This window comes from Gigantopelta aegis, chromosome 9 (genome assembly GCF_016097555.1).
Source record: "Gigantopelta aegis isolate Gae_Host chromosome 9, Gae_host_genome, whole genome shotgun sequence".
Lineage (NCBI taxonomy): Eukaryota > Metazoa > Mollusca > Gastropoda > Neomphalida > Peltospiridae > Gigantopelta > Gigantopelta aegis.
In genome coordinates, this window is record NC_054707.1 from 22,266,001 (window position 1) to 22,290,833 (window position 24,833).

General features: G+C 42.1%; 1 protein-coding gene across 1 annotated transcript; it reads left to right on the forward strand.

Moving 5' to 3' along the window:
* LOC121380515 lies at window positions 1-24,502 on the forward strand. The gene is made up of 5 exons (XM_041509358.1): window positions 1-328; window positions 7,946-8,105; window positions 11,461-11,579; window positions 18,075-18,195; window positions 24,074-24,502. The coding sequence occupies exons 2-5, from the start codon at window positions 8,062-8,064 to the stop codon at window positions 24,411-24,413; spliced, it is 624 nt and encodes a 207-aa protein (XP_041365292.1). The 5' UTR covers window positions 1-328; window positions 7,946-8,061; the 3' UTR covers window positions 24,414-24,502.
* Window positions 24,503-24,833: the final 331 nt, after the last annotated feature.

Here is a 24,833-nt window from a genome sequence, read left to right on the forward strand (position 1 = left end):
TGTAAGGCACGTGCCGAACCCGGGTTGTAAATAGAGATAGGAATGATAGAAGGAAAACGAGACTTGATTGTTATTGGAAAATAATTTTAACGGCTAAAATGTACCATCCTATTGCATTTTTACGCCGTGCCGCCAAATGAGGTCTGTCATAAAAGACGGACGTATCATGCGGAGGGATTAATGTTATATGAGAGTGGCGTTCGATGATCTGACGTACGGATTAGGTTTTCTGCAGGATCGCACAGGTCAGAAATAATAATAACAATCATAGCCGGGAAAAGAGGCCCTCTGGTCAGCTGCAAGTCCAGTTGTCGTGAAGAGCACAAATGTACAAAATCACTTGAGGCTGGTGCAAAATTGATGACATTGGGAGGGGGGGGGGGGGGGCACTGTAATTATTAGTTTAAGGCTGGTGGCAGTGGTGAGTATGCCGTATCTTTTTCTCGATGCATACGTGGTTTAAACAAATTTAATTTTTCGGCTCGTGTCTGTTCGAAACAAGTTCCAGACCTGCTAATCAGCAAGAGTAGCCTGTAACGCAACCGTTTGTTTTGTTCGACAACACCACTATATAAATGGATTAATCATTGGCTATTGGATGTTAAACATTTGGTAATTCTAACAAGTAGTTAGCAAAGGAAACCCGCTACATTTTACGTAATGCAGCAAGGAATCTTTTATATGCACTTTCTCACAAACAGGATAACACATACTACGGCCTTTGATATACTAGTCGCGGTGCACTGGCTGGAACGAAAAATAGCCCGATGGGCCCACCAACAGGGGTCGATCAATAGACCGACCGCGCATCAAGCGAGCGCTTTATCACTGGGCTACGTCCCGCCCCTTTTTGTGTGAAATTAAAAAAAGATTCAGTTTAGAAATAAATAAAACTGTAATACATAACATAGTAAGAAAACGACGTTTATGGCGTTATAGCCGCCATGTTGGTTTATAGGCTGGACCTGTGTAGTCTTAATACGAGACAACTCTGTTTGATTCATTTCACTACAGAGGGAATGTGCTATCTTGTCTTTGGGAGCAACAAGAAAATAATCAGTTATCTCAAGAAAGCAAGACTATACCAGTCCATAAACCAAAATGGCGGCCATAACGCTATAAGCGTCTCGGTTTTTTTTTTTTTTTTTTACTATGGTATTTATTACAGTATTAATTCATTTCTAAACCGAATATTTTGTTAATTGCATACAAAAAAGTGTTTATTTTTTTTTTTTTATTTCCAAAACACTTTTACTTTTCTTCTTACGTCAAGCCAAAGCAAAATTATTTACAACCCCCCACAAAAAAAAACCCAACCCCAAAACAACAACAACAAACGAAGAAACAAAACCATTTTTATAGGAGAATGGGACGGACCACAGGTGACGAATCAGTCCTTGAAATACGGATAATCTTGCGACAAATAATAAGAAAGTAAATATATATATACAATAATGATACAAGGGGGCGGGAGATAGCCCAGTGGTAAAGCGCTCGCTTGTTGCGCGGTCGGTCTGGAACCATCAGTGAGCCCATTGCGTTATTTCTCGTTCCAGCCAGTGCACCACGACTGGTATATCAATGGCCGTGATATGTGCTATCCTGTCTGTGGGATGGTGCATATAAAAGATCCTCTCTAAGACTATATGTCAATAGGCGATGATTACTAAATCAATGTGCTCTAGTGGTGTCATTAAACAAAACTAACTTTAACTTATAACAATAATGATACAAATGTTGCCCCCCCAAACCCCCCCCCCCCCCCCCCAAAAAAAAAATAAAATAAACCCAAAAAAAACCCCAACAACTTGCAACAGCATTTTACGGCGGGCCTGATGGTTGCCGTTGCCAATTTCAAGGACTATGAACGTAGAATCTGACTGCCTTAATGCCGAGGACAGGCACGTTTCCGAGGCTGAATCGCTCGACTATCACTAAATATCTTGAGCATACACAAGAAATACTAATAGCCATAGTTATAAACCACTGCGTCTAACGGGCGGTAAAATATTGCAGTATCTTCATAAATTAACTGTATTAGCACAAAAATTAAGAAATATGGAAAAATAACAATCAATTATCTTGCCGTGGACTGAATTATTATTCTATAATTACTGCCATTATCATCAACACGAAGAGACACACGGAAGATAAAACCCGGCATTACGACGTCCTTGATTAATCTAATTGAAATAAGACCTTACTGACCAGACTGGCAGTCCAGCCTTAGGTCTCTGTCAGTAGATCTTAACTAAACCCATGTGTTACTGCATGTCCAGGTGACCTTTCACTTGACCAATGAAACCTCCGCTGGGAAAGAAGGAAGAAAGGAAGTGTTTTATTTAACGACGCACTCAACACATTTTATTTACGGTTATGAGGCGTCGGACATATGGTTAAGGACTACACAAATATTAAGAGAGGAAACCCGCTGTCACCACTTCGTGGGCTACTTTTTTCGATTAGCAGCAAGGGATCTTTTATATGCACCATCCCACAGACAGGATAGTACATACCACGGCCTTTGTTGCACCAGCTGTGAAGCACTGGATGGAACGAGAAATAGCCCAATGGGCCCACCGGGCATCAGGAGAGCGCTGTACCACTGAGCAACGCCCCCTTCCCCCACCCTTCCGCTGTCATATATTTGATAGCGCCAAACAAGCCACAACACCATTTGAAATGACTGTTGCGAAGGAAAGTTACTGGGATCCGAAACACCGTTGGACAATGTCGGATCTACTAACAGATACGAAGGTAGAGTTGTAGTAAGATATGTTAAGTCAGATTACATCTTCGATATAAAGGAACACGCACGTGGAAATAAATGAATCGGCGGTAACTGTTTAACGAAACTTCAGCAAAACTTTAATACAGCTTTTTGATGTCTAAAATATGTTTATTTTGATATTTGGTCTACAAAAACGCACACACACACACACACGCACGCACGCACGCACGCACGCACGCACAAAACAACAATACCACCACCCGCTGTCTTCGCACTTGTCGCATACGCTATTCTACCAAAATCTTTTATATGGACTTCATTTCATAGACAGAACAGCACATACCATGACCTTTGATAAATCAGTCGAGGTGCCCTAGAGTAAACGAGTAGCTGAGGGCGATCAGTCGAACCACCAATCTCAGCTCAGGAATGCACCCCACTACTAAACTAATCCCACCTATGAATGCTTACCTGCCTGTCTATCTGCCTACCTACATGTCTGTCTATCTGCTTACCTACCTGTCTATCTGCTTATCTGCCTGTCTATCTATCTGCTTACCTACCTGTCTATCTGCTTACCTGCCTGTCTATCTATCTGCTTACCTACCTGTCTATTTATCTGCTTACCTACCTGTCTATTTATCTGCTTACCTGCCTGTCTATCTATCTGCTTACCTACCTGTCTATCTGCTTACCTGCCTGTCTATCTATCTGCTTACCTACCTGTCTATCTATCTGCTTACCTACCTGTCTATTTATCTGCTTACCTACCTGTCTATCTATCTGCTTACCTGCCTGTCTATCTATCTGCTTACCTGCCTGTCTATCTATATGCTTACCTACCTGTCTATTTATCTGCTTACCTACCTGTCTATCTGCTTACCTACCTGCCTATCTATCTGCTTATCTGCCTGTCTATCTATCTGCTTACCTACCTGTCTATTTATCTGCTTACCTACCTGTCTATCTGCTTACCTACCTGTCTCTCTGCTTACCTACCTGTCTCTCTGCTTACCTACCCGTCTCTCTGCTTACCTACCCGTCTATCTGCTATTATGTATGTCAGCCGCTTTGCTTCTCTAACTTCCTCTGTCTTACTAATATACTCTGTCAAAAAAGAAACGCATAGGCGATTGGGAAAGAAGAAATGCTTGGTTTTACAAAATATCTTTTTTGTGTACAATGTTGCTAAATGACCATATTTGTTAATGTTCATGGAATGGGACAGCATGCCCAAATGCACCCTAAAACAAATTTAACGCACGTTGTGGCACGTTGTGGCACGTTGTGCAACAATTGCAGGAAATCGACGTGAAATGGTCAGATTTTGTCGAATGCACGTGAAACTAGGGGAAAAGATTGGGGTAGTGATGGGTATTTAAAGCTACAATACTCGCAATGATGCCTCATTTCTATTTCGACGTAGACGAGTTACAAGATGCCAAGACTAAACCTGCCGAATCGAAACATTGCAATAGGTCGGTCCAGTTAGGTGAATCGCAGTCAGCAGTCGCACGCCACAGAGCACCATTTCACGTCTCTGGGACAGGTACCAGCTGTTTCAATCAGCTGAAGACCGGCCCAGAAGTGGAAGACCTCGCATAACAACTGCAGCACAAGATCGCTACATCCGGGTTCTGCACTTGCGTCACCGAACTGCCACAGCAATGAACACTGCTGGACGCATACCTGGTTTGAGAAGGGTGTCTGCACAAACCATTCGGAACCGACTTCGAGAAGCTGGTTTATGGGCTAGGAGACCGTATGTTGGCCCCGACCTGCGACGTCAACATCGACATTTACGTGTTCGCTGGTGCACGAATGTACATGGGTGGAACTTGGGGAAACTGGCGGCGAGTATGGTTCAGCGACGAGCGACGTGATGGACGACAACGTGTTTACAGACGCGCAATGAACGTTTTGCCAACAACTGCGTCACCCAAGTTGACAGATTCGGTGGAGGGAGTGTTATGTTGTGGGGAGCCATCTCATACACCGGCATAAGTGAACAGGTCTGTGTTCGTACAAGGCAACCTGACAGTTGTACGTTACCGGGATGAAATTCTTCACCGTCACATGCTTATTTTGGATCAACAGAGAGAACTCTTTCAGCAGGACATACGGCACGTGCAACAATCGATTTCCTACTGAATGAGAACATTAATGTGCTGCCATGGCCATCAAGATTGCCAGATCTCAACCCCAATGAACATCTATGGGACGAACTGGACAGACGTGTACGTCAGCGTAACGCGGAGCCTCAGACGCTTCCGCAACTGTCACATGCACTGCAGGAAGAATGGGCTAGAATTCCACGTGTCCGGATTCAGAGACTCATTCAGTCTATGCCAAGAAGATGTCGCGCAGTGATTGCTGCTGCTGGTGTCCACACAAGGTACTGGTTTCAGCGCCCTCGTGCGACGCTGTTTGGTGATGAAAACGCCTCCACTGCCGTCAGTTCATAGCAAGAACATTATCACATACTCCTGTCAAATTTGACTGTGATACGATCATAAATAACGACATTATGCCACTTTGTATTAAAGATATAATTCCATGAATATTTCGCCTATGCGTTTCTTTTTTGACAGAGTATATGTGAAGCGGGATTTAGTGTAGTCGGTAGAGCGCTTATCTGAACTCTGTAACTAAAAAAACGTCTACTATTACACTTAAACAATATTTAATAACATATTTTAATGACATGATTTCACTTAAACAGACCTGTTTAGTTTATCAACTAGGTAATCTCTCTGTTTGTTGTAATTGCTGACCATACAAATACATACATACATATCTACATGGGACATTGTTTTCGTGTATACGTTTAGAAATTAGTAAACGTGTATTGCCCGTACACGAACCGGTGCTGTTTACGCGTCTCTCGACCTCAGTCAGACACGTTTGATTAACAATGTAGATTGCAAAGTAGGGTGTTCCATTGTTTTATAGGATTTTAACGAGGAGGTTTAAATACCAAATCTCTTTTTAAACAGCAGCCTATGAATAGTTAAACATACAGTATCCATCATAATACCTAACTGTCTACCGGCCTCGGTGGCGTCGTGGTTAGGCCATCGGTCTACAGGCTGGTAGGTACTGGGTTCGGATCCCAGTCGAGGCATGGGATTTTTAATCCAGATACCGACTCCAAACCCTGAGTGAGTGCTCCGCAAGGCTCAGTGGGTAGGTGTAAACCACTTGCACCGACCAGTGAGTGATCCATAACTGGTTCAACAAAGGCCATGGTTTGTGCTATCCTGCCTGTGGGAAGCGCAAATAAAAGATCCCTTGTTGCTAATCGGAAAGAGTAACCCATGTAGTGGCGACAGCGGGTTTCATCTCAAAATCTTTGTGGTCCTTAACCATATGTCTGACGCCATATAACCGTAAATAAAATGTGTTGAGTGCGTCGTTAAATAAAACATTTCTTTCTTTCCCTAACTGTCTAGCTACATACCACTTACTCAAACGAGGGATTTACAGCGAAAGTAAAATCCAAAATTCACTGCTGTATTGATTTACTAATCATCGGCTATTGGATGTCAAACATTTGGTAATTTTGACACATAGTATTAGAGAGGAAACCCGCTACATTTTCTCATTAGTAGCAAGGGATCTTTTACATGAACCATCCCACAGACAGGATAGGAAACACCACGGCATTTGATATACCAGTCGTGGTGCACCGGCTGGAACGAGAAATAGCCCAATTGGCCCATCTACGGGGATCGACCCTAGACCGACTGCGCATCAGACGAACGCTTTGCCACTGGGTTACGGCCCGCCCTCCACATTGTAAGATGCATGACAGGACTTCAAGACATCGATGCTAGTTACTGGTCATTGTAAAATGTCTACGGCGTGTACAGCTCAAAGTACACATTGGTTATAACCACTGGTTAAATCCAATACGTTGGTGTCGGTCTCTCTAGTGTTTGGACTAGCTCAAAATGCTTTTATGCGAAACGGAAAAGTACGTACCTCAGAAACTAGGGTTGATTGAAATCATATTTTATTGCGTATTATGTATGTACATGTGTGTATTTGACAACAAGGTCCTCTCCAAATTACAGATGCATGTATGTTTATATTACAATATCGACGACGGCATTTCTTAAATATAAAAAATATAGTCCGTCCCATCATACACTAAACATGATTATTGTACATAATTTGAGTTTGGTTTGAGGTAAGAAGAAAAGCAAATGTGTGTTGGAAATAACGAAAATATACAATGTTTGTGTGAATTTACAAATCAGTCGGCTCAGACATAAATAACTTGTAGTTAAAAGAAAGAAATGTTTTATTTAACGACGCACTCAACACATTTTATTTACGGTTATATGGCGTCAGACATATGGTTAAGGACCGCACAGATTTTTTTTAGAGGAAACCCGATGTCGCCACATAGGCTACTCTTTTACGACAGGCAGCAAGGGATCTTTTATTTGCGCTTCCCACAGGCAGGATAGCACAAACCATGGCCTTTGTTGAACCAGTTATGGATCACTGGTCGGTGCAAGTGGTTTACACCTACCCATTGAGCCTTACGGAGCACTCACTCAGGGTTTGGAGTAGGTATCTGGATTAAAAATCCCATGCCTCGACTGGGATCCGAACCCAGTACCTACCAACCTGTAGACCGATGGCCTGCCACGACGCCAACGAGGCCGGTTAACTTGTAGTTAATTCCATAGTATGAAAAAAAGACGATTCCTATGACTGAAGTGATTTAAAGACGGGATATAACTCTGTCTGTAGATCGCTAACCTGAAGTACTTGCGTCGTAGGATCGAACCATCTGATTGGATTTTCCCCGTTATACCCAGTGCTATACAACTGGATTATCAAAGACCGTGGTATGTGCTGTCCTGTCTGTGGAAAAATACATATTAAAGATCCTTTGCTGCTAATTGGAAAAATACATATTAAAGATCCTTTGCTGCTAGCGGGTTTCCTCTTATGTTTGACATCCATTATTCGATGATTAATAAATCAGTGTGCTCTAGTGGTATCGTTAAACAAAACACACTTTTGGTATCATCGTCGTTTATCACATCACATTCTACACGTCATAACTTCCAAATGTTTGACATCCAGTAGCCAATTCTAGTGGTGTCTTTACACAAACTAACTTCTTTGTTTTAAAACTAATGGCATCGTTAAACAAAACCTTTTTTTCTTACACGTTGAATTGCTCTGTGTTTGCAGTGTTCCACGTCGTGCGGTGCGTGGGCGGCCTGTGCTCGCGCTCGTTCTCCCAGACGTGCAGCCCGACCATCAAGGCGCTGGGGACCTACACGGACCCTGTCCAGGAGTTCGAGGTGATGCTGCCCGCAGACACGAGGTTCTCGCTGAAGACAGCCTGCAGGTAGAAGCGGCATTCCTCTTCATTTCATTTCATCTTATTTTCGTGCTTATATCCAATTAAGGTTCAAACACGCTGTCCTGGGCACATACCTCAACTATCTGGGCCGTCTGTCCAGGACAGTGGGTTAGAAGAGGTGTGTGTGTGTGTGTGTGTGTGTGTGTAGTGGCCTTACACCTACCCATTGAATCGTTAGAACTCGCTCTGGGTGGGAGCTGGTACCTGGCTGCGAACCCGATACCCACCAGCCTTATGTCCAATGGCTTAACCACGATACCACCGAGGCCGGTGTCAGTCCTCTATGGTTTCATTTCATGTATACTTGTTGCCCTGCTTATATTCACTTTAGGCTCAAGTATGATGTCCTGGGCGCACACTTGAACTATCTGGGTATGTCAAGGACAGTGGGTTAATGGTTATTGAGAGAGAAATTAATTAAATGTCTTTACATGTTTCCTATCCACCGGCCCGTTAAAGTGGGAGCCGGCACCGGGCTGCGAATCCAATATACCAGCCTTAAGTCCGATGGCTACACCACCGATGCCGTTATTGGATGCTTACCTATGAAATAACAGTATAGGGATGGCCGAATACGTAGCTGAGTGGGGTGGTAACTGGATGACCGGGTGACTATATCTGGATGTTTTAGTGGTGACTGGGTGATTGAATGATTGGGTGACTGTATAGCTCAGTGTCTTAGTGGTGATTGTGTGTCTGAATCATTGGGTGACTGTATAGCTGGATGTCTTAGTGGTGAATGGGCGACTGAATGACTAGGTGACTGAATGACTGTATAGCTGGATGTCTAAGTGGCGACTGGATGACTGAATGACTGGGTGACTGTATAGCTGGATATGTAAGTGGTGACTGGGTGACTGGATGGTTGTATGACAGGGCGACTGTATAGCTGGATGTTTAAGTGGTGACTGGATGACTGGGCGACTGTATAACTTGATATTTAAGTGGTGATTGGATGACTGGATGACTGGACGACTGCATGGCTTGATGTTTAAGTGGTGACTGAATGACTGGGCGACTGTATAGCTGGATGTTTAAGTGGTGACTGGATGACTGGGCGACTGTATAGCTGGATGTTTAAGTGGTGATTGGTTGATTGGATGACTGGGCGACTGTATAGTTGGGTGTTTAAGTGGTGACTGGATGACAGGGCGACTGTATAGCTGGATGTTTAAGTGGTGACTGGAAGACTGGGCGACTGTATAGCTGGGTGTTTAAGTGGTGACTGGATGACTGGACGACTGTATAGCTGGATGTTTAAGCGGTGACTGGATGACTGGATGACCGGACGACTGTATAGCTCGATGTTTAAGCGGTGATTGGATGACAGGGCGACTGTATAGCTGGGTGTTTAAGCGGTGATTGGATGACTGGGCGACTATATAGCTCGATGTTTAAGTGGTGACTGGATGACTGGATGACAGGGCGACTGTATGGCTGGATGTTTAAGTGGTGACTGGATGACAGGGCGACTGTATAGCTGGGTGTTTAAGCGGTGACTGGATTACTGGGCGACTGTATAGCTCGATGTTTAAGCGGTGATTGGATGACTGGGCGACTGTATAGCTGGGTGTTTGAGCGGTGACTCAATGACTGGTCGACTTATAGCTCGATGTTTAAGTGGTGACTGGATGACTGGATGACAGGGCGACTGTATGGCTGGATGTTTAAGTGGTGACTGGATGACAGGGCGACTGTATAGCTGGGTGTTTAAGCAGTGACTGGATGACTGGGCGACTTATAGCTCGATGTTTAAGTGGTGACTGGATGACTTGATGACAGGGCGACTGTATGGCTGGATGTTTAAGTGGTGACTGGATGACAGGGCGACTGTATAGCTGGGTGTTTAAGTGGTGATTGGATGACTGGGTGACTATATAGCTCGATGTTTAAGTGGTGACTGGATGACTTGATGACAGGGCGACTGTATGGCTGGATGTTTAAGTGGTGACTGGATGACAGGGCGACTGTATAGCTGGGTGTTTAAGTGGTGATTGGATGACTGGGTGACTATATAGCTCGATGTTTAAGTGGTGACTGGATGACTGGATGACAGGGCGACTGTATGGCTGGATGTTTAAGCGGTGATTGGATGACAGGGCGACTGTATAGCTGGGTGTTTAAGCGGTGATTGGATGACTGGGCGACTATATAGCTCGATGTTTAAGTGGTGATTGGATGACTGGGCGACTGTATAGCTCGATGTTTCAGTGATGACTGGATTACTGGGCGACTGTATAGCTCGATGTTTAAGCGGTGATTGGATGACTGGGCGACTGTATAGCTGGGTGTTTAAGCGGTGACTCAATGACTGGGCGACTTATAGCTCGATGTTTAAGTGGTGACTGGATGACTGGATGACAGGGCGACTGTATGGCTGGATGTTTAAGTGGTGACTGGATGACAGGGCGACTGTATAGCTGGGTGTTTAAGCGGTGACTGGATGACTGGGCGACTTATAGCTCGATGTTTAAGTGGTGACTGGATGACTTGATGACAGGGCGACTGTATGGCTGGATGTTTAAGTGGTGACTGGATGACAGGGCGACTGTATAGCTGGGTGTTTAAGTGGTGATTAGATGACTGGGTGACTATATAGCTCGATGTTTAAGTGGTGACTGGATGACTGGATGACAGGGCGACTGTATGGCTGGATGTTTAAGCGGTGATTGGATGACAGGGCGACTGTATAGCTGGGTGTTTAAGCGGTGATTGGATGACTGGGTGACTATATAGCTCGATGTTTAAGTGATGACTGGATGACTGGGTGACTGTATAGCTGGATGTCTAATTGGTGACTGGGTGACTGTATAGCTGGATGTCTAAGTGGTGACTGGGTAACTGTATAGGTGGATGTCTAAGTGGTGACTGGGTAACTGTATAGGTGGATGTCTGAGTAGTGACTGGGTGACTGTATACCTGGATGTCTAAGTGGTGACTGGGTGACTGTATAGCTGGATGTCTAAGATGTGACTGGGTGACTGTATACCTGGATGTCTAAGTGGTGACTGGGTGATTGTATAGCTGGATGTCTAAGTGGTGACTGGGTGATTGTATACCTGGATGTCTAAGTGGTGACTGGGTTACAGTATAGCTGAATGTCTAAGATGTGACTGGGTGACTGTATACCTGGATGTCTAAGTGGTGACTGGGTGACTGTATAGCTGGATGTCTAAGTGGTGACTGGGTGATTGTATACCTGGATGTCTAAGTGGTGACTGGGTGACAGTATAGCTGAATGTCTAAGATGTGACTGGGTGACTGTATACCTGGATGTCTAAGTGGTGACTGGGTGATTGTATAGCTGGATGTCTAAGCGACGTACACGTTGGTGTTTCAGACATTACGCCGACTACGAGCACTGCGAGGACGTGTACGGCGACAACTGCACCGACACCATGAAGGAAACACAGATCTTCCACACCGTCTTCAAGCCGCTCTGTCGCGAAAACTATAAGCGTGAGTATTCAGAGACGATAATTGATTTTATTTGACCTTTTAGGAGAGGTCCTCGTAAGTTGGATAACTTGTGCCCAATCCTTGTGTGTGTGTGTGTGTGTGTGTGTGTGTGTGTGTGTGTGTTTGTGTCTGACACTGGTTATATTAAGCATAAGACACAATGTGAGAGATTCATTGTCTGTGGGGCGGAATCTGCCCATCAACCCAGGCTTTGTCTCACAACTCGTTGATTTGCTCCTGCGGGTAGTACTAAACCAAATAACATCCGGCTGAGTCAAAGTTCGAGGTGCACCTCGACCTTTGACCCAGCTGGATGTTATTTGGTTTAGTAGAGCAGTTAATATCACAAGTCCTGCCATTGGTTATACATGTGACTGTGTTTGTTATACAAGAAAAAAAAATGTATACAATTCTATTTCATCTAGTACCACTGTGTCAAGTAGCGTTGTGTTTGAAACATGTATGGGGTACTTGTAAAAAAAGTACTCAAATTTTGTCAAAAACTAGGATAGTCGTAGACGCTACCCATTATTTCTGAAACGAGCAGCTTAACCCCCAATGTTTTTCTGATTCACTTTAAGAGAGAGAGAGAGAGAGGGGTGGTAGTATTTATATCCATGGTCGATTGATATGTATGCTGCATGTAGGAGTTTTAGCCACATGTTATTATTGTCGTCTATAGAACTTGATTTGGTGGTATACACCCTGCAGTAATCTTGTAACTGAGCGTCCTATGACACAGATGTAAAATAAACGAATCGCAGAGACAGTTTGTATTTAAGTAGTACTAGTAGATCATATATCATGGGATATGGCGATATATTGGGGGTGAGGGGGTGCATATAATAGACTACTTCTTGTTCAACGCAAAAAAGAAATAAAGGAAAGTGTCAGTTCAATTTTGTCCTCTTACAACATTGTAAAATCTAGTTTCTTTCTTGAAATATTAATTTGATGGCCGTGTCGAATCTATTTCTGCGTGCACACTCCCCGTAAATTGGTCTGGCATTCCCGGACAACATGGACAAATCTGATCTGGAAACGAGTAATTGCTTATGTTCGTGATATCAGTTGAAACGTTGCGAGTGCTGCCAAATAGAACGACAGGCAGGAAGGAAGACAGACAGACAGACAGGCAGACAGACAGTTTATCTAGTAATGTCGGCCTTGTGGGTGTATACTACTAAATAAAATCCCATTGACGACAATAGTAACCTATGTGGCTAAAACTCCTACCTGTAGCGTATCAATCGACATATATACACAGCGGATATAAATACTACCACCCCTAACCCTTAAATTGAATTAAAAAGAAATTGGGGGTGAAGCTGCTCATTTCAGCTATAACAGGTAGCGTCTATGACTACCCTAGTTCCGCGCAAAATTTAAGTACTTTGTTTTACAGGTATGTCATACATGTGCTCTAGTGGTGTCGTTAAACAAAACAAATAAACACACATATAATCGAGTTCTCAAATAGTCACATGTCCAAGATAAGTCTTCCTTAAGTAGGTACATTTGTCACTTTGATTCACATTATTATTTTGCTTTTGTTTTATGTATTTGTTTTTCAATGTCTATAGTCTTGAAAATAGTTGACGATATTGTTATAATATATTGTAACTAGAAGAGGGCCTTAAAAATTGGATCCCGTGTGCCAAATACTTTTAACTAAATATATTATGCGCAATAAAATATGCTTCAATTAACAAACAAAACGTAAATGAAATCCATATTCAATTCCACCCTACTATAATTTGAACAAGCAGTATCTACGAAATATTTGCCTTTTGATCTACAAAATAAATTTTCCTTGTTCTAAATTTGCATAACGCTCATACAATGCAATACAGTACAATACAATACAATACAATACAATACAATATAATACAATACAATAGACTCTTTATTGCAACCTTTGTATGTGTACATTGGTTAACTGGACATTTCCGCAATAAAAACAAAAAACCCATTGGAAAATGGCCACTATGGCCACCACAAGGTATATTTAGGATGCCCCCAATCATTAAAATGTTCTCTTTGATGTCTGGTATGTGTGTGTGTGTGTGTGTGTGCAAAGTCTCATGCTTTTATCAAAAAGTGCACGATTCGGTCATTTTTGTGCACATATCCTCTGGACTATATAAACTGTCATTTAAATGCTTAACGATTGAGTAGAAAGCCGCAGTATAATCCATATTTTAGCGAACGCCAAGCGCTCAGACTATAACACTGTCTTAAGGCGTCTGTGAACAGTAAAACAGACAAGAAAACAGCGAATGCATATAGAAATGATATATTCTTAAACAATATTATACGTTTTAACCAGACGAGCCACAGAATGTTGTAAAGGGATCCCAGACCTTTAAACACACATAATTCCTTGTATAACAGTCTATGCCAATATCCTCGGGTAGCAACAATAAGTAGTATGGTATATTTCTAATTCTGTGGACAAAGTGGATGTTCACTTTTCAGATATTCTGTCGGTTGCTACCGGCAACCATTTTGTTGTTGTCTTGGAGCCCCAATCTATATCATTGATCAACAGTATTTGTGCATCAATGCTTTTAACCAATCATTTAACACGCATGTGAAAGTTGGTAACAAAACTTTGATTGTGTTGCCGCAAGTACCAGCTGTTCGTGCATTAACACAGATGTCATGCATAGGTCAAGCACACAGGGGTCATAGAAGTGTATAATAATAATATTAAACGAATGGGTCGTGAATTATAGCCTGTTGTAGCAAAAATAACGCCTTAAACTTTAACGTGTCGAATGAACAGCAAACGTCATTCGTCGTAAATTTTACATACATTTACCCTCCACCTATCGAAAACCATCTCATTACGAACAAAAAGACAACAAACAAAAACAAAAAAAAAAAAAAAAAAAAAAAAAAAAAAAAAAGAAGAAGAAAAGAAGAAGAAGAAGCTAAGTGCACATGTTCACTGCAATCATCTGACATATTAAACGACTTTGTTACTTCTTTAATCCAGTGTCAACTAATAACAAAACATTACTTTTTTACTTAATTTAGTTGTCCCCTGTGTCAAGAGAACGAATGCACACCAATAAATCATCCAAGGTATAAATGTTTTGTATCTCTGAGATTATAAACTATTTTACAATATCGAAGGCATGGTTAGCTCCTTTGGATGCTACTGGAATACTGGAATGCGAAGAAGTAAAGAGAGACGAGTTTACACCTTAAATAACCACTCTTATCTATGATCCCATGTGAGGTTAAACAATATACTCTACAGACCTTAACAGCATCCAGGAACATTGCTTTTTGTAAATTATTTCACTTTCATTTGACGGAAAAAAAGACAAGTAGAAGTATTTTGGAAATAACAGAAAGCACTATTTTGATTGTATGCAATTAAAAATAAAACAAATAAATAGATTGTAGAGCATGCATGCCATAGTCAGAAACGACCTTCATTGCTGGAAAGGACTATAGGTGCATTGTGGGCAATCTTGATTTAGCTTTTCTGTTAAAACTGCTATGGGGAAATGCAGTGGGACAGTAAACCCTTTCAACACCACCGGCTGTTTGGGAGCCGGTCCTGGGATATATATATATATACTACTCAAAAGAATTTAAGGGTCAAAAATTCATAACCAAATAAGTTTCAGAGTGTATTAGATTGATGATGTAAACTACACCAAAAATTTCATTTATTGTTCCATATTTACAAAAAAACACAAATAAACGTCACTGTATACAAGAAAGTCACATGACAAGCTGTCAAAGTTGAAGGTTGTCAAACATGGATTTTACATATTAGAACATTCGTTTAATAGTGTGTGAATCCACCCCTGGCGCGAATACACTCGACACATCGTTGCCTCATGCTGTTGATCAGACGTCTGAAGAACTCTTGGGGAATGGCCTACCACTCTGCCATAAGAAGTTGACCCAGATCATGAAGGTTGGCCGGAGGGGCTATCCCGAACTCTCCTGCCTAATTCGTCCCAGGCGTTCTCTATTGGGGCCAAGTCAGGCGAATATGCTGGCCAATCCATCCTGGCGATACCTTGTTGTCTGAGAAAGTCCGTTACCACCCTGGCGCGGTGGGGTCTGGCATTGTCATCCTGCAGAACTGCCCCGCCGCCAATCTGCTGAAGGCCTGGGAGAACCAACGGCCGGATAATCTCATTCAGATAGCGGATTCCATTCAGATTGCCATCCACCACATAGAGGGGGGTCCTGTGGTGGATAGAGATGCCGCCCCACACCATGACGCTGCCACCACCGAACCGGTGACGTTGTCTAACGTTAACGTCAGCGAAGCGCTCCCCAGGACGTCTGTAGACACGAACCCGACCGTCGTTGAACTGGAGACTAAAACTGGACTCATCAGTGAACATCACTCGACCCCACTGAACACGTTGCCACCGCAGATGAAGCGTGCACCAGTGACGTCTGGCCGTTCTGTGACGTGGTAGGAGTGGTGGTCGAACAGCCTGGCGACGGCAGCGTAGATTATTGGCTCTCAGACGATTGCGTATTGTTTGATCAGACACTTGAGTTCCAGTCGCAGTCCGCAGATTGTCACGTAATCGGCGTGCAGTGGTTGTGCGTTGACGTAGAGCCATATTGGTGATGTAGCGGTCCTCTCTATTTGTAGTGCTTCGGGGTCTTCCCGAACGTGGACGATTTCGAACAGAATTCGTTGCTTGGTACCGTTGCCACAGTCGGCCAACGACACTGACTGACACCAAGTCTCAGAGCAACATTTCTTTGCGTATTGCCATCCTGAAGCCAAGCAATAGCCCTTCCTCGATCTTCGATAGTCAGTTGAAGTCGTACCATTGTCGAATTTGGAGTGTGCACCGTACACAAACGCAAGCTCCAATTATACGGAAATTCAGCATTGGGAACATGGAATACACGTGCAAAGCGTGCAAATGAAGCGCTTTGTGAAAAAGCAAGTTATGGGCACTTAGCAGACCTTTCGCTTTCGCCCTAATTTACGTGCAAATGTAAGCATGTTTTCGCCATTAGAACTAGTCGACAGTGTCAATGACAGTGGATTTTAATTCATTTATGGGTTGCTTAGACCCACTTTCGTCAAAATGGAACAATACCATACGTGACATTATGGTCTAGCTAATATAATTGACATTCAGAAAATAATGTCGAAAATATCGTCTGACCCTTAAATTCTTTTGAGTAGTAAATATATACAGATCCAGCAGTACCAGCCTTGAACCTGACATCAACCACTGCGCCCTCATTTCGAGGGTAGTGAATACACTATATCATTGAGCTTACTGTAGCATTTAGCTCACTATAGCATTGTTCTCCCTTTCAGAATACCTTTCTCACGTGGACTGTTACAGAAGAATGAAGAATGCCAGAGAACATACTATAGCATTGATTTCCCTTTCAGAATACCTTTCCCACTTGGTCTGTTACAGAAAAATGAAGAATGTCGGAGAACATACTATAGCATTGAACTCCCTTTCAGAATACCTTTCTCACTTGGTCTGTTACAGAAGAATGAAGAATGTCGGAGAACATACTATAGCATTGATCTCCCTTTCAGAATACCTTTCTCACTTGGTCTGTTACAAAAAAATGAAGAATGTCGGAGAACATACTATAGCATTGATCTCCCTTTCAGAATACCTTTCTCACTTGGTCTGTTACAGAAGAATGAAGAATGTCGGAGAACATACTATAGCATTGATCTCCCTTTCAGAATACCTTTCTCACTTGGTCTGTTACAGAAAAATGAAGAATGTCGGAGAACATACTATAGCATTGATCTCCCTTTCAGAATACCTTTCTCAATTGGTCTGTTACAGAAAAATGAAGAATGCCGGTGAACATACTATAGCATTGATCTCCCTTTCAGAATACCTTTCTCACTTGGACTGTTATAGAAGAATGAAGAATGCCTGTGAACATACTATAGCATTGATCTCCTTTCAGAATACCTTTCTCACTTGGACTGTTATAGAAGAATGAAGAATGCCTGTGAACATACTATAGCATTGATCTCCCTTTCAGAATACCTTTCTCAATTGGTCTGTTACAGAAGAATGAAGAATGCCGGTGAACATACTATAGCATTGATCTTCCTTTCAGAATACCTTTCTCAATTGGTCTATTACAGAAGAATGAAGAATGCCGGTGAACATACTATAGCATTGATCTTCCTTTCAGAATACCTTTCTCAATTGGTCTATTACAGAAGAATGAAGAATGCCGGTGAACATACTATAGCATTGATCTCCCTTTCAGAATACCTTTCTCACTTGGACTGTTACAGAAGAATGAAGAATGCCTGTGAACATACTATAGCATTGATCTCCCTTTCAGAATACCTTTCTCACTTGGACTGTTATAGAAGAATGAAGAATGCCTGTGAACATACTATAGCATTGATCTCCCTTTCAGAATACCTTTCTCACTTGGACTGTTATAGAAGAATGAAGAATGCCTGTGAACATACTATAGCATTGATCTCCCTTTCAGAATACCTTTCTCACTTGGACTGTTACAGAAGAATGAAGAAATATTTCAGCACGTGTAGAAGAAAACGACGCTCGAAAATGCCGAGTGGGATACAGTCCTCCAGAGGCAGCTACTGGTGCAGGTAATGTTAAGGGCGGATCTAGGGTTTGACAAGTAGGTGGGGGTGGGAGAGGTGCTACGATTGTTTTATTGTGATGATTATCTTGGCAAATGAGCGAACGGATTCCACTCTCATGGTCTCCAAAATTACAATTGGTAAATAATATATCTGACACATAACAGTATCTGATTAATAAACCTTATACTCATGTTCCTTTATTTATGCATTCATAGGCATTGGTGTATGTTACGGTTAAAACACACACACACGCACGCACGCACGCACGCACGGACACGCGCGCGCGCACGCACACACACACACACACACACACACACCTCCACCACCACCCCTAAAAAACAACAAAATAAAAAACCAGACGGGAAAATTATTTTCTGTGTCAAAAGGGGACCGATAAATTTGCATGTATCTCAGTAACTCTATGGTGAATACTATTAAAATTCATATAAAACAATATTACATGCATTAAGTTTTAAACCTATACCATCTCCAATAGCATCTTTCAGAAACACATTTCTATGTAAATAAAAAAGGTTTCTTAACACATTACCATCAGAGTGTTTAGGTTAAATCTCATTTTTAATACAGAAGTGAAAACTAAATGCTGGAACAGCGAAGGTATGCAGTTTTACCTGAATTATGACTAGTAATCAATAATACAGTACACGAAAGAAATGTTTTATTTAACGACGCACTCAACACATTTTATTTTACGTTTATATGGCGTCAGACATATGGTTAAGAACCACACAGATTTTGATTGGAAACCCACTGTCGCCACTACATAGGCTACTTTTTCCGATTAGCAGCAAGGGATCTTTTATTTGCGCTTCCCACAGGCAGGATAGCACAAATCATGGCCTTTGTTGAACCAGTTATGGATCACTGGTCGGTGCATGTGGTTTACATCTCCCTATTGAGCCTTGCGGAGCACTTACTCATGGTTTGGAGACGGTATCTGGATTAAAAATCCCATGCCTCAACTGGGATCCGAACCCAGTACCTACCAGCCTGTAGACCGATGGCCTAACCACTACACCACCGAGGCCGGTCTACAGTACACGAAGACTGAAGGCAGAACTGCGCGTGTAACGGCTTCACGTTGTATCGCATACCATTACTGGGTCACTGTGACCTACTTTTCACGGTTTACTGCATATTAATTAGTGAATCCTTGTCCCAGACATGACTGTGGCCCTTTTCCCCACGGTTTACTGCACATAAAAGTAAATCATTTCCAGGGACTATCTTCCTTATAAATTCATATATAGCGGAGTCTTGCATACAATTACTAGGTCACTGTTACCTTACTGCACATTAAAGGAAATCCGGGCCATATCGTCCTTTCATGCTCAGCCATCAAAGATTGCATGCGAGTACAATATGACGGTGCTGCACACAATTACGAGGTCACCAAGACCTACGTTAATTTTTACTGCTTACTGCACGCCAAAAGAAAATTCGTCCGCACAATATCTTCCAAACTACTCCATGTGGGAACATAAAACCTTGCAGGCAAGTCCAACTTGGGATGATATTGTGTTGCATACCATTATTAGGTCACGGTGACCTAATTTTCATGGGGACGGGACGTAGCCCAGTGGTAAAGCGCGGTCTAGGATCGATACCCATCGGTGGGCCCATTGGGCTATTTCTCGTTTAAGCCAGTGCACCACGACTGGTATATCAAAGACCGTAGTATTTGTTATCTTGTCTGTGGGATGGTGCCTATAAAAATCCCTTGCTACTAATGGAAAAAAAATGTAGCGGGTTTCCTCTCTAAGACTATATGTCAACATTACCAAATGTTTGACATCCAACAGCCGATGATTAATAAACCAATGTGCTCTAGTGGTGTCGTTAAACAACACAAACAAACTTTTACTTTTTATGGTTCTAGATAATATACTTTCTGCTACTACTAGGTTACCCAAACTGTTCTAAATAACTGACCTTGTATCACACATAAATCACATAATCTGTCAAGATTCTGAAGAACAGAAAATTATTGTTAGCCAAGACTGTTTTCTTCCCAAAACATTTATCAGTAAATACATAAGCTGTTTGTCTGCCTATAGAATGTGTCACCATGGTGTCCAAGCTACAAAACTGTTCCCATTCTAATAAAGAACAATATCGTCACCAATCAGACCACATCGTCTATAGTGGGTGCAATAGTGGGTCAAAATAAACCGTTAATCCATCCCATTGCACGAATTTCACACAATTATAATCCAGACATTCCTTTAACTCATTCAATAATGTGCTTTATCCTTTATCAAGCTCCTGATAGGGTCTCCAACGAGTACCCTGGCAAGACTCGGAGTCCGTTCATAGGACTCACCGGCCTCGGTGGCGCAGTGGTTAAGCCATCGGGCTATAGGCTGGTAGGTACAGGGTTCGTAGCCCGGTACCGGCTCTCGCCCAGAGCGAGTTCGTAAGGGCTCAGTGGGTAGGTGTAAGGCAACTACACCTTCTTCTCTCTCACTAACCACTAACAACTAACCCACTGTCCTGGACAGACAGCCCAGATAGTGAGGTGTGTGTGCCCAGGACAGCGTGCTTGAACCTTAATTGGATATAACCACGAAAATGAGTTAAAACGAATGAAATCATAGGACTCGAGTACCCGTGGAATGAAGAGCACTCTCATTTAAAGATACTGTTTACGTCATTTTGTCATACTGCTTACAGCCGGTCACCTTATAGGGACCGGCCTCGGTGGCGTAGTGGTTAGGCCATCGGTCTACAGGCTGGTAGGTACTGGGTTCGGATCCCAGTCGAGGCATGGGATTTTTAATCCAGATACCGACTCCAAATCCTGAGTGAGTGCTCCGCAAGTCTCAATGGGTAGGTGTAAACCGTAACTGGTTCAACAAAGGCCATGGTTTATGCTATCCTGCCTGTGGGAAGCGCAAATAAAAGATCCCTTGCTGCTAATCGGAAAGAGTAGCCCATGTAGTGGCGACAGCGGGTTTCCTCTCAAACTCTGTATGGTCCTTAACCATATGTCTGACGCCATATAACAGTAAATAAAATGTGATGAGTGCGTCGTTAAATAAAACATTTCTTCATTTCTTCTTCGTTATAGGGCTATGGGAATGCATGGAATGTAAAATACAATGGCATGATTTGGCATCCATCTTCAGCGATGGAATTAAGATGCATAATGCTATTTTACTTTATTCCTTAGACCGGCCTCGGTGGCGTCGTGGCAGGCCATCGGTCTACAGGCTGGTAGGTACTAGGTTCGGATCCCAGTTGAGGCATGGAATTTTTAATCCAGATACCGACTCCAAACCCTGAGTGAGTGCTCCGCAAGGCTCATTGGGTAGGTGTAAACCACTTGCACCGACCAGTGATCCATAACTGGTTCAACAAAGGCCATGGTTTGTGCTATCCTGCCTGTGGGAAGCGCAAATAAAAGATCCCTTGCTGCCTGCCGTAAAAGAGTAGCCTATGTGGCGACAGCGGGTTTCCTCTAAAAAAAAAATCTGTGTGGTCCTTAACCATATGTCTGACGCCATATAACCGTAAATAAAATGTGTTGAGTGCGTCGTTAAATAAAACACTTAAAATTATTCCTTAGTCCCACTATCATCTAGTGTAAGTGTCGGGTACTCGGATCCGTGTCGAGTTTGACACTCGAGTACTCGAGTCCAATATTGTGGACTCATGGAAGCCGTAACTCCTGACGGGGATGTCATGTATCTCACCGATACTCCTGTTGTTGTTATTTAATACAACCGCTATGTTAGGAAGGAAGGAAATGTTTTATTTAACGACAAACTCAACACATTTTATGAACGGTTATATGGCGTCAGACATATGGTTAAGGACCATACAGATATTGGGAGAGGAAACCCGCTATCGCCACTTCATGGGCTACTCTTTTCAATTGGCAGCAAGGGATCTTTTATATGCACCATCCCACAGACTGGATAGCACATACCAATATGTTAGATAGGGTTGCCATGTTAGATCGGAAGAAGGTGTAAATGTGAAGCATGGATGAGGTGAGATTAGTTTTTTTTTTAATGGAGTGAGGCGTCACATTTAGTTTTTTGGTGGCAAAATGGTTAACCCATCGGATTACAGGCTGGTAGGTACAGACTTCGCAGCCCGATACCGGCTCCAACCCAGAGCGAATTCTTAAGGGCTCAATGGGTAGGTTTAAGGCCACTGCACCCTCTTCTCTCTCACTAACCACCAACCAACTAACAACTAACCGACTGTTCTGGACAGACAGCCCAGATAGTTGAGGTGTGTGTCCAGGACAACGTGCTTGAACCTTAATTGGATATAAGCACGAAAATAAGTTGCAATGAAATGAAATGTTTTTCTCGTCTCCTTCAGATTCCAGAACAAATCAATAAAAAAGACTCAGCCTGAACCTTAATAGTGATTGATTTTCTAACATAATTTAAAAAAAAAATATATTTAAACATTATTGATGCGTTGTTTTTCGACACAGTATGTGAACATCATTAAAATTTTACAATACTCATTGATCCTCAATTTCTCAGATGCAATTTGAACCACCAAGGTTGTGGGCGCGTAATTTCAGCAAATAATGTGTAGCTCATTTAAGATCTGTCACATTCTGAAGGGCATAACCTATCTTCTTATTACTTTGTTGTGATAAATATATGGTATTACAATCAATAGGTCTAAACTTCAGTTATATCAGACGTTGCTCAGCAACCGTCAGAAGACCTCTTTGCCAACGGCATAAATCTATTTGATCAATTTAAAATTGTACATGGAACTGTTGGCATTTCTGTATTCCCTTTTCCCTGGTACTTTATTAATCCATGATTATAGAACGTCTATTAAGAGAAGTTAAAAAACAAACATTTCCCTTAAATATCCATACAAAACCCCAAGACGCACAGAATACAATACAACTAATTTAGCTTTTTCTGTTAAAAGATGGATCTACAAATCAATCGAGCATAAAAACGATTATTTGTCACCCTAACGCTGTTTAATAAGCACCTACTGGGTGTATTACATATAGTAATTGAGACACTTGGATGAAAGAATCGGGCAACGTTTTTTTTTTTTTTTCAATTAGCCCGCTGTTGTTACATTGCTACTCTTATTAACGTTTAGCATTGACCACAATAATTCTAATTTGATCTTCGTACTTATATAAGGTTCAGTCGTTAGACAACAAAGCATCCTCTTTGCAAGTCGTTTAGCATTGCACTGCGAGATCGCAAAGTTGCGAGAATTTAGTGAATTAGGCCCCAGATCTTTTGGTTGGCTGTCCAGGATAATTTCAATTGTTTTTTTTTCAATTTCAGTTTTTCTTAGGACAATGCGGTAATGGTTATTGTTTAGTGGCTAACTAGAGGGAAGTCGGTGTAGTATATCTACACCTGATGTACATATATCCAAAAGCTTGAGTGATCGCGGTCGTTTGCAAGACTGGGTGGTTTGTTTGCGCTTAACGTTAAATGAATGTCATATGATAGAAGATGGTGGTACCAGTGTCGAAAGGTCAGTACAAGTCCACCAATCTCAAGGACTAATATATAGCTTAATATTTGCTACCACCTTTGCTATTACCATTTCTAGACTCTTAGTACCCAAGAGTTTGGAGTAGGCAGGATTTCGTAGATGTGTGGATAAGTTATAGTTTACCTGTTTACACATAGCCTACCTATAGAATATCTTGACAAATAAGGTCTATAGTCCGCCAAACCAAACAAACAATTTTTAGTGCAGTTTAGAAAACAATTGGCTCAGAAATAAATAACTTGTAGTAAATTCCATAGTATGAAAAAAGTCGTTCTCTGTTAGACGGACTATAGGCCTATAACCTGTTCTAAACACGCAGTTTATATTTAAAAAGTCTGGTTTGTTTTATTTTCAGGATTACAGGTGACTTCATAACCTGCATGTACAGTAACATAGCACTTGGTTGCTCCATAGAGGCTGCTAACGTTTATTTAACCATCATGAATAAAACTATTGAGACGCTCCCTCATTCTGGAGCGCCATGCGCATTCACACATCCGCTTGACCTACTGAAGACCACGTCATCTCCAAGTGCGTCAACGTCACCACTGTACATGCTGCGTGATGCGGAACAGGTGTCGAACGGACAGTACCAGTCTATTAATCCGGTCCACAATTCTCAAGGACATATATGCATTTCTGTAATGTTTATACTGATACATTTAATATTTTTTTCGTATGCAAATATTTTATGACAAGTATTGCTTTGACACTGATTTATTTTAAATGGTGTTTTTTTTGTACAATCAAAACAACCAAAGAGTGAAAGAGTGATATTTCTTAAATAAACACACATACACCAGTCATTACGAACAGTGGTCTAAATATGAGGTATCACATAGACCTTTCTAGCTTAGTCCGAGTATCCTGCCATTCTAAAGTTGTTGTTTTTTAACGACACCACTAGAGCACATTGATTAATTAATCATAGGCTATTGGATGTCAAACATTTGGTAATTCTGACTCGTAGTCATTAGAGGAAACCCGCTATATTTTTCTTAATGCAGAAAGGAACCTTTTATATGCACTTTCCAACAGGCAGGAAAGCACATACCACGGCCTTTGAACAGTTGTGGTGCACTGGTTGGAACCCGCTACATTTTTCTTAATGCAGA

Excerpts from the sequence above, each read along its gene's own strand:
- LOC121380515 (XM_041509358.1), top strand. The coding sequence starts at position 8,062 with ATGCTGCCCGCAGACACGAGGTTCTCGCTGAAGACAGCCTGCAG. Across the intron at positions 8,106-11,460 it reads TCGCTGAAGACAGCCTGCAG|ACATTACGCCGACTACGAGC; the intron begins GTAGAAGCGGCA and ends TTGGTGTTTCAG. Across the intron at positions 18,196-24,073 it reads AGAGGCAGCTACTGGTGCAG|GATTACAGGTGACTTCATAA; the intron begins GTAATGTTAAGG and ends TTTTATTTTCAG.